Here is an 11,791-nt window from a genome sequence, read left to right on the forward strand (position 1 = left end):
GTTGACCCTCCACTGAAGGAACTCTCTCACTCTATGAAACATGTGACGTTGACCCTCCACTGAAGTAACTCTCTCACTCTATGAAACATGTGACGTTGACCCTCCACTGAAGTAACTCTCTCACTCTATGAAACATGTGATGTTGACCCTCCACTGAAGTAACTCTCTCACTCTATGAAACATGTGATGTTGACCCTCCACTGAAGTAACTCTCTCACTCTATGAAACATGTGACGTTGACCCTCCACTGAAGGAACTCTCTCACTCTATGAAACAAAAAACACCATGAGTGAAAGTCAGAATATAGAGAACTGAAGTCTGACGTCAATATCGGTAGAGGGCTGCAAATCCACGGGTTTGTGTACTTTTTTTTGCATTGTACTCCCCATAGGGGGGGATTTTAGATCGCCTCATATAAGAACTGTGTGTGAAATGTCATCCAGGCCGCTTCACTCATATGGATATGAAGAATCAACTGACTGAGAGAAAACACTGTTACTGCTACTGAATTAGTTAAATTTTCGCTAGAAACAGTGTCAGGAACCAGAAAGGATAGGACTCAAAAGCAGGCAGCAAACCTTTAACGGGTTTTATTAAAGTTCAAAGGGAAAAGGCAGAGGCGTAGTAGGTAGGCATAGCGTGGGTCAGGATTCCTGGAAGGCTGTCCGTGGGGCGTCGGTTCCGATAGAATTAAGGCAAGTTGTGAATCAGAGTTCGGTCCGGGTCCATACACAGTGGTTCTGGGAACAGGCAAAGGTACAAGGCGTCAGGCAAGGGATAACCAGGGACAGGCTAAGGTCAGATATAATAACAGGCTGGATAACAGGTTCAAGAATAACGGCGTGCTAACCTAGGGTAAACTGGGTTGATCTGCAGGCATAGAACAATGGGTAGCGGCAGACAATAAGTAACCTTGGCTACTCAGCGTGGAACCTGGTGCAGGTGCGCTCACACTGGTGTGGGCGTGACAAACAGACTGTATCATTATATGAGTGACTGACTGTCGCAAACGATACAGAGACACCTCCCTGACAATAAAGCAGAGACAGCTTGTTTATTTTTGGACCACAATGCTTATATGAAACGCTTTTAAGATGAGCCCATGTTGTTCTTCGTAGAGAAATAACTTCCGTGAACCGGGCAGAACCAGGGGATGAGCGAGTGAGGTCAGGCCGTCGGTGCTCTATAGAGTGTCGCATGACGACGAGCGGCCCGGAAGAGAATCCCCCGTTCATTTTCCCCCAGAGACGTTTCAAAAAGTATTTATTTAAATAGATTTAAGTCACGGACAAAGACAACTCTTGTTGTGACAAATCATGAGAGTATAAACACAACGTTTTGGGACGATCAAATAATTAGAAAGAAGTTCTAATTCTAATAGAAGAGTTACGATGTTGAGGGGGGGGGGGGGGGGGCAGAAAATCGAGCACTCGAGCGCTGTTCATGCAGCCTGAACTGGGACAAGCAGTCCAATGCATTTCTGCCTATACTTCCGGTCCAGGACTTGTCCCAGTTCGTTGCCCCCACCCTCAATAGAAGTCTATAGGAGAGCCGCCATTGGACTGAATCCAGTGAATTGAAGTGAACGCAGTTTGCGTAACTCCTTATATGGACTTTTTAGGACAAATTCTGTTCCGAAAAAACTTTCAGGCCAAGTCAACGGCAAATGACGTCATCACGTGACGTCTTTGTTTGATGTCATCATAATACATGGTGATTATAGTTTTTCTTTTTTATCCCCATATGGAATTCCATATATGGGCACCCAGGGTGAAAAAGCCGCTGCTTAAAGAGCGGCACGTGTACAGATTCACCGCTGGCCATTCTAAATGGTAAATGGTGCATTTATATAGCGCCTTTATCCAAGGCGCTTTACAAAGATTGTGCATTACAATCACCCATTCATACACCGATAGGTGGAAACCATGCAAGGCACCAACCAGCACATCAGGAGCAGTCAGGGGTTCAGTGTCTTGCTCAAGGACACTTCGACACCAACTCTGGGGGAGCCCACAGGGTTCGAACCGGCAACATTGCGGTTACCATCCGGCCACTCTACCCCTGATCCACCGCCGCCCCCTAGTGGCCACACTACCCCTGAGCCACCGCCGCCCCGAACCGTGGTTTGAGGCTGTGTTCTGTGGAAGCGCAGGACAGACAGCCTCTCGTTGCCGGCCCTCCTGGAGAGACACGAGACGCCCGCGAGGCCGGCCTCCGCCAGCAGAGAGACGATCTCCTCGGGGTCGTTCTCCGCCACGGCGACGAGGTAAAACCTGCCCCGGTTGGACAGCAGCCGAGGCACCGCGGGGAGGAACCTGTCCGTCACCTCTCTGCCCCGCCGGCCGCCGGCCCACGCCGCCGCCACGCCCTCGCCGCCCACCTCCTCCGAGGGCGTGGCCACGTAGGGCGGGTTGAACAGCAGGACGTCCACGGCTCCAGCCAGCCGGGGCAGGAGGCCCTCGGCCAGGTCCGTGACCACCGGCTGCAGGGAGACGTCGTTGCGGCGGGCGGTCTCCTGCGTGCAGCGCGCGGCCGCGGGGTTCCGGTCGGTGCACACATACAGCGCCGAGGGTCCCAGCACCGCCGCCAGGAAGGCGGACACGACGCCCGAGCCGGTGCCCACCTCCACGCACACGGACGGCCGCAGCCGCTGCAGAGCGCGCGCGTCTTGCTCCAGAGCGTCGATCAGGAGGAAGGAGTCCTCTGCCGGCTCGTAGACCTCCCGGAACTCTCCGCGCCCGGCGTGGGAGTAGATCGGTGTGGGGTAACGACGTGACATAGCTCGTATACACGACAGTCTGACTGACTATGGCTGTCTCGTTTGCTAACGGTACGTTTCATAGACGCGTCGTATATGTGGTCATCGCTGACGTTAAATATTTTGACGACATGCGAGCAACCATATTAACACCTTATCCGTCAGCTCCTCCTCCTCCTCCTCCACTGAGCTGTGTTGCAGCTGGGTTCATGTAAGCGCGCAGGTATAATGCTGAGGGTCGAATGCGCAAATCGCCGTAGTTAGGCAACGGTTTCTGACATCAGTCTAACCTTTGTGACATCCACCGTCCACCAAGGTCGGCCCAAGGTCAACATTCTTACCCCTTGTGCCCTTGTTGTTACCCTGCATTCATTATCTATGGGATTATTTCTGGTCAAATAGGGTCCTTCTCACAAACTCTGGAAGCCATTGCCGCTATTTACTTGCGCAAGCAGAGCGCGCAAGTAATATTTTCGCCCGGTCTCCTTCGTCGTGACAGCTGTTCCGCCATTCGAGGCTTACGCAGAAAAACATCAAATCTGTGCCTGTGTTGCTGGACCAATGATGACGAAATGACCATATTTCTTACGTCATCATTTAGAGCTAGTCATACGTATACTATAATACATAATCAGTAAAAAATAAAATAGCAAATTGTGCCTCATGGAGGCGGATCCTGTAGCGCATTGTAATGGCCGTTGGTGTGGATGATCATAATATAACCGGATTTTTGTCGTTGAAAGCTGCAAATACTTCAGCGTATGCTCTAAAGGTAATAAAACAATCTCGGCAGCGTATACTATTTCATTAAATAGCGGATAACAGCGTGTTCCGCAGTAGAACTGTTAATTGCCGTTATGGCCGATAACCGATAATACTGATTATGATCTCAGTCTGTATTAAAAAATTATAATCTATTCTATCTATTCTGAAAAATACAAGTAACGTACCGGGGTGTCTGCACTGCAGGCTTATAGGTAGGTCAGATTTAACTTAAATGCCTTTATATTTAATAGTGTGAGCTTGTAGATCTGTTCAAGCTGAAGCCGATTAATTCATCCGTCTGATTGATTAATCGAACCGATGCCGATTAATCTAAAAACGACTAAAATTGGCCGATACCGATGTGTTTGCTGATTAATCTCCCATCACTAAAGTCAAGAACCTGTATGATGGAATGCCAAGGGTGAGCCAGAACATAGCAGCCAGGAGAATGAGACTAGCCGATCGACACTGCCAAAGACACCAGGAGAATGAGACTAGCAGGACACTGCCAAAGACACCAGGAGAATGAGACTAGCAGGACACTGCCAAAGACACCAGGAGAATGAGACTAGCAGGACACTGCCGAAGACACCCAGAGAATGAGACTAGCCGATCGACACTGCCAAAGACACCAGGAGAATGAGACTAGCAGGACACTGCCAAAGACACCAGGAGAATGAGACTAGCAGGACACTGCCAAAGACACCAGGAGAATGAGACTAGCAGGACACTGCCGAAGACACCCGGAGAATGAGACTAGCAGGACACTGCCAAAGACACCAGGAGAATGAGACTAGCAGGACACTGCCAAAGACACCAGGAAAATGAGACTAGCAGGACACTGCCAAAGACACCAGGAGAATGAGACTAGCAGGACACTGCCAAAGACACCAGGAGAATGAGACTAGCAGGACACTGCCAAAGACACCAGGAGAATGAGACTAGCAGGACACTGCAAAAGACACCAGGAGAATAAGACTAGCAGGACACTGCCAAAGACACCAGGAGAATGAGACTAGCAGGACACTGCCAAAGACACCAGGAGAATGAGACTAGCAGGACACTGCCAAAGACACCAGGAGAATGAGACTAGCAGGACACTGCCAAAGACACCAGGATAATGAGACTAGCAGGACACTGCTAAAGACACCAGGAGAATGAGACTAGCAGGACACTGCCAAAGACACCAGGGGAATGAGACTAGCAGGACACTGCCAAAGACACCAGGATAATGAGACTAGCAGGACACTGCCAAAGACACCAGGAGAATGAGACTAGCAGGACACTGACAAAGACACCTGCAGGATAATGAGACTAGCAGGACACTGCCAAAGACACCAGGAGAATGAGACTAGCAGGACACTGACAAAGACACCTGCAGGATAATGAGACTAATTCACGCCAGCATTTTTTCCAGTCGAGCTTTTGAAAAGCCACATTTTCAGTCAACCGGAAGTGGATTATCCCAGCCAGCTAGACGGAGCCGAGACAACCTTTGTTTGCGTGATCGATCTATGCCGGAGCACTGGAGAGCTCCACATCGCCGTCTCTGTGCCGTCAAAGAAACGCTGTTTTGACCAAAATGCCATCTGGGACAAGGAATAGGAGATACAGGCGATTGAAAGAAACGGTTAGAATGGATTATTATTGGCGACGACGATCTAAGACGATCCAGTGCTGTGCTAACAACACAGCTAGCTAACCGGCTAACGTGAGTATAGCATTATGGGTCACTCGATCGAATGCACTATAAAAGGGCTTCGGCAATGGCACTGAAAGTATTTTAACATAATTATGTAGATGTACTTAAAGGATCAGTTCGCCACTATTACATGGCCTTTGTCATGCTTTAGTATGATATCCGTTCATGAAAACAATAAAAATATTTACATTTGGCGAAACCGCCGCAGAGAACGAGTCATGTAATGAGCCGCTCTAAGGCCGAGGCACGGTTATATCATTTCCTACACTACCCACAGTGCATTGCGCGACATCCGCTCCCGCGAAGCCAAAAAGCGCGCCGCCAGAGGCCGGGCTTTGTAGCGTGTAGGAGTTTGATGAACCAAGACCGAGAGCGAAGTTGGAAGCAGTATTGTGATAGAAAGTAAGTCAGTTTTACCTCATATTTAGATTTAGTAGCAGTAGTAGTAGCAGTAGTAGCAGTATTAGTAGTAGTAGTAGTAGTAGTAGTAGTATTATTAGTAGTATTAGTAGTAGAGGAGACGGAGTAGTAGTAGTAGTAGACTGAGGAGTAGTAGTAGACTGAGGAGGAGGAGACGGAGACACGATTAGTAGTATTAGACGTAGTAGTAGTAATAGTAGGAGACAGTAGTAGTAGTAGTATTAGGAGTCTAGGAGAAGGAGTAGTAGTAGTAGGAGTCGAGTAGTAGAAGGAGACAAGGAGTATAGGAGTAGTAGTGGTGGTAGGAGTCTAGTAGTAGTAGAAGGAGTCTATAGGAGTCGAGTAGTAGAAGGAGACAAGGAGTATAGGAGTAGTAGTGGTGGTAGGAGTCTAGTAGTAGTAGAAGGAGTCAAGTAGTAGAAGGAGACAAGGAGTAGTAGACTAGGGCCTAGATTTTGAAGGTGCGTTTTACCAGGTGGTGATACATAAATTGGCCTCGCTCTGCGCACATTCGTATTATGAAAGGCATATCGGCCCGTGTTGAACGCACACACATTATGGCATACCGCGTTCCTGAATATTTTAGCATTGTGGGAGTGTCCATATGTTAATTATTTTCGCTTTGCGCAATTTGCTATTAAGCCCCTTGACCTGAAAACACTCAGCGCATAACGATTAGACGTGGGTCTGACCACCTCATAAACGAGCAATGTTTGATTTCACACGAGCGCGCAGTTGGTACACAAATGCACGTGCATGGGAAGTTTGGGAACACATGAACACACACGCTACTCCACGTCCTGACGTCAGTCAATCACGGTCACAGTATAAATACCACCACTCTCACATGTCCAGCCTGAGAGAGAACAATGGAGTATATACTCGGCAGAGAGTATGAGAGACGCCGCCGCCGTTCTGAGAGAGTCTACAGACAACGAAGGAATTATTTAGGATTGACAGGTATAAGGCCATAGCCTTCTTCTTCTTTTTTCTTCTTTGTTATTTGGTAATCCAACTTCATGAAGGCTGTGTGTGCGCACGTGTGTGTGTGTGTGTGTGTGTGTATATATATATATATATATATATATATATTATAAAAATAATAATAGGCCTATATTGTTATTATCTCACAGAGACGCAATGCAGAGCTGAGCTGCGCCTCTCCCGTCAGGCAGTAACCAACATTTGCCATTTGGTCAGCAACGACATCGAGCCCGATGTCACCAGTCCCTTTGCTTTGCCAGTTGCTGTTAAAGTCAGTGTTGCACTGTATTTCTATGCTGGTGGTTCATTCCAAAGTCACCTCAGCTCACTTGGAGGAATGTCACAACCTTCCGTAAGTCTGGCTATACATGCGGTCACTAAAAGCCTCCTCCGACACGCCCGTGAGTTCATCACGTTTCCCACAACACCTGAAAGCCAACATAGGGTGAAACAGGAATTCCTGGACAAGTATGGTTTCCCTGGAGTTCTGGGTGCCATAGATTGCACGCACATCCAGATTCGGGCTCCGGATGTGAACAGTGTAGCCTATGTGAACCGTAAGGGAACCCATTCCATCAATGTCCAGGTAGTTTGCGATGCACTTCAAAACATCACAAGTGTATGTGCAAAATTTCCTGGATCAAGCCATGACACCTACATCATGGATAACTCTGTCATACCTACAATCTTCGGGAGGGACCCCCCTCCTGACGGGTGGTTGTTAGGCGACAATGGTTATCCTAAAAAAACCTGGCTGATGGTGCCATATCAGGGGCCAACAACGGTGCGTGAGTTTTCTTTTAACCCATTTAGACCGGCTGCCGCGGGGACGTTACTCTCCCTTTAAGACCGTCTGCTACAGCAGCGTCACTTTACCTCTGATGCCGGCGTGCGCTAGACGTCTCATTGTTGTTTTGTAGTCTTTTCGGGGCTTTTCCGGACACGTGACCAATGAACTGCATGATGATTCGCTAGAATACTTTGTTGTGGATGAAACAATGCATTTTGGGATTTTTTTTCTTCTTCTACGATTTTCTGTGATTTATTTTGTATCGCGTATCACGGGGAGCGATACTAGAGATGGCGGAGGCAATAGCAGGACGGAGCAGACGAGAGGATGAAGTTAGTGATGGAAGTGACATAGAAGTGGATGGACTTGATTACAGTACTAACAGTGATCTTGATCTCAGTGATCTATTGGATGATCCAACTTATGAACAGCCGCCGTCAGAACCACTGGACCGAGATCAGTGGACACGCAACTTTTTGTTCAATGATGACACCGACGATGAGGAGTTCAGGGGCTGGGACGCTGACTGGAAAACCAACAATTTTACCCGACGCACACAAAAGTCATATACTGGATTTAAGGGTGTAAAAATTGATATGCCTGACAAAACAACACCTGGTCAGGTATTTTCCCATCTGTTCACGGAGGAGCTGTTTGAGCGTCTGGTGGTGGAGACAAATCGATACGCTGCACAGAGCAGAGCCGATACTCCATCCAGAGCAAAATGGACAGATGTGACGCTCATTGAGATGAAAACATTTATCGGAATTTGTCTCGGAATGGGCATTATAAAACTTCCAGCCAGGCGGGATTACTGGCGGATAAAACGCCCCCTACTTCAGACCAACTTTCCCCAGTACATGTCACGAGACAGATTTGCTGCTATCTGGAGGTAATGATGAGTATTTTATGAACTGTAATAAATTATGATTATTATAACGCTGGCAAGAAACGATGATGAGCCTATATGCTACCTAGACCCCCTCCCATAACAAGTTTACAAATGAAACCAAATGAACCCATGATATCTATTATATATCTATATCTTGCCTTGCTTTTCTTTTTTATTCTCCATTGCTCTGTAAAGCACTTTGAGCTGCATTTCATGTCATGAAAGGTGCTATACAAATAAAGTTTTATTATTATTATTATTATTATTATTATTATTATATTATTATTATATCCATCCTATCTATCTGTAATTTGGTTACATTTGTACACAGACAGACAGACACGTCTATAGGTAGGTAGACACAGTAGTATTATAATGTCTGATGATAGTGAATGGTTATACAAGTTCATAATTAATTACAATGATGATAAGAAATAACAGTAGTAGTAGTATTTTATTTAGTGGTTTTATTTATCACACAATAAACAATACATTACATGAATGTACTAGCAATAAGTATTACCAATACTATACAGTATAATCAAGTCTGATGAGGATACAGATTCTTATGATGATGATGATAATAATAATAATGACAGTAATACATTACAGTAATACATTATTATGACAGTAATACATTATTATGACAGTAATACATTATGATAATAATTATTATGACAGTAATACATTATGATAATAATTATTATGACAGTAATACATTACAGTAATACATTATTATGACAGTAATACATTATGATAATAATTATTATGACAGTAATACATTATGATAATAATTATTATGACAGTAATACATTATGATAATAATTATTATGACAGTAATACATTACAGTAATACATTATTATGACAGTAATACATTATGATAATAATTATTATGACAGTAATACATTATGATAATAATTATTATGACAGTAATACATTACAGTAATACATTATGATAATAATTATTATGACAGTAATACATTATGATAATAATTATTATGACAGTAATACATTACAGTAATACATTATTATGACAGTAATACATTATGATAATAATTATTATGACAGTAATACATTACAGTAATACATTATTATGACAGTAATACATTATGATAATAATTATTATGACAGTAATACATTATGATAATAATTATTATGACAGTAATACATTATGATAATAATTATTATGACAGTAATACATTATGATAATAATTATTATGACAGTAATACATTATGATAATAATTATTATGACAGTAATACATTATGATAATAATTATTATGACAGTAATACATTACAGTAATACATTATTATGACAGTAATACATTATGATAATAATTATTATGACAGTAATACATTACAGTAATACATTATTATGACAGTAATACATTATGATAATAATTATTATGACAGTAATACATTATGATAATAATTATTATGACAGTAATACATTATGATAATAATTATTATGACAGTAATACATTACAGTAATACATTATTATGACAGTAATACATTATGATAATAATTATTATGACAGTAATACATTACAGTAATACATTATTATGACAGTAATACATTATGATAATAATTATTATGACAGTAATACATTATGATAATAATTATTATGACAGTAATACATTATGATAATAATTATTATGACAGTAATACATTATGATAATAATTATTATGACAGTAATACATTACAGTAATACATTATTATGACAGTAATACATTATGTTAATAATTATTATGACAGTAATACATTATGATAATAATTATTATGACAGTAATACATTACAGTAATACATTATTATGACAGTAATACATTACAGTAATACATTATTATGACAGTAATACATTACAGTAATACATTATTATGACAGTAATACATTATGATAATAATTATTATGACAGTAATACATTATGATAATAATTATTATGACAGTAATACATTATGATAATAATTATTATGACAGTAATACATTATGATAATAATTATTATGACAGTAATACATTACAGTAATACATTATTATGACAGTAATACATTATGATAATAATTATTATGACAGTAATACATTATGATAATAATTATTATGACAGTAATACATTATGTTAATAATTATTATGACAGTAATACATTATGATAATAATTATTATGACAGTAATACATTATGATAATAATTATTATGACAGTAATACATTACAGTAATACATTATTATGACAGTAATACATTATGATAATAATTATTATGACAGTAATACATTATGATAATAATTATTATGACAGTAATACATTACAGTAATACATTATGATAATAATTATTATGACAGTAATACATTACAGTAATACATTATTATGACAGTAATACATTACAGTAATACATTATGATAATAATTATTATGACAGTAATACATTACAGTAATACATTATTATGACAGTAATACATTACAGTAATACATTATTATGACAGTAATACATTATGATAATAATTATTATGACAGTAATACATTATGATAATAATTATTATGACAGTAATACATTATGATAATAATTATTATGACAGTAATACATTACAGTAATACATTATAATAATAATTATTATGACAGTAATACATTATGATAATAATTATTATGACAGTAATACATTACAGTAATACATTATTATGACAGTAATACATTATGATAATAATTATTATGACAGTAATACATTATGATAATAATTATTATGACAGTAATACATTATGATAATAATTATTATGACAGTAATACATTACAGTAATACATTATTATGACAGTAATACATTATGATAATAATTATTATGACAGTAATACATTATGATAATAATTATTATGACAGTAATACATTATGATAATAATTATTATGACAGTAATACATTATGATAATAATTATTATGACAGTAATACATTATGATAATAATTATTATGACAGTAATACATTACAGTAATACATTATTATGACAGTAATACATTATGATAATAATTATTATGACAGTAATACATTATGATAATAATTATTATGACAGTAATACATTATGATAATAATTATTATGACAGTAATACATTATGATAATAATTATTATGACAGTAATACATTACAGTAATACATTATTATGACAGTAATACATTATGATAATAATTATTATGACAGTAATACATTATGTTAATAATTATTATGACAGTAATACATTACAGTAATACATTATTATGACAGTAATACATTATGATAATAATAATTATGACAGTAATACATTACAGTAATACATTATTATGACAGTAATACATTATGATAATAATAATTATGACAGTAATACATTACAGTAATACATTATTATGACAGTAATACATTATGATAATAATTATTATGACAGTAATACATTACAGTAATACATTATTATGACAGTAATACATTATGATAATAATTATTATGACAGTAATACATTACAGTAATACATTATT

At 39.8% G+C, this 11,791-nt stretch overlaps 1 protein-coding gene across 1 annotated transcript; it reads right to left on the reverse strand.

Annotated features, from left to right (window-relative positions):
• Positions 1–917: 917 nt before the first annotated feature.
• LOC310875927 (methyltransferase N6AMT1-like) lies at positions 918–2,779 on the reverse strand (the record flags this gene model as incomplete). Its single annotated transcript, XM_083789361.1, has 2 exons — positions 918–953; positions 2,096–2,779. 2 exons carry the CDS (start codon positions 2,777–2,779, stop codon positions 918–920), a joined length of 720 nt encoding a protein of 239 aa, XP_083645487.1.
• Between the last annotated feature and the right edge of the window lie 9,012 nt (positions 2,780–11,791).

Source organism: Protomyctophum parallelum (genome assembly GCF_964188405.1).
Source record: "Protomyctophum parallelum genome assembly, chromosome: 18".
Taxonomy (NCBI): domain Eukaryota; kingdom Metazoa; phylum Chordata; class Actinopteri; order Myctophiformes; family Myctophidae; genus Protomyctophum; species Protomyctophum parallelum.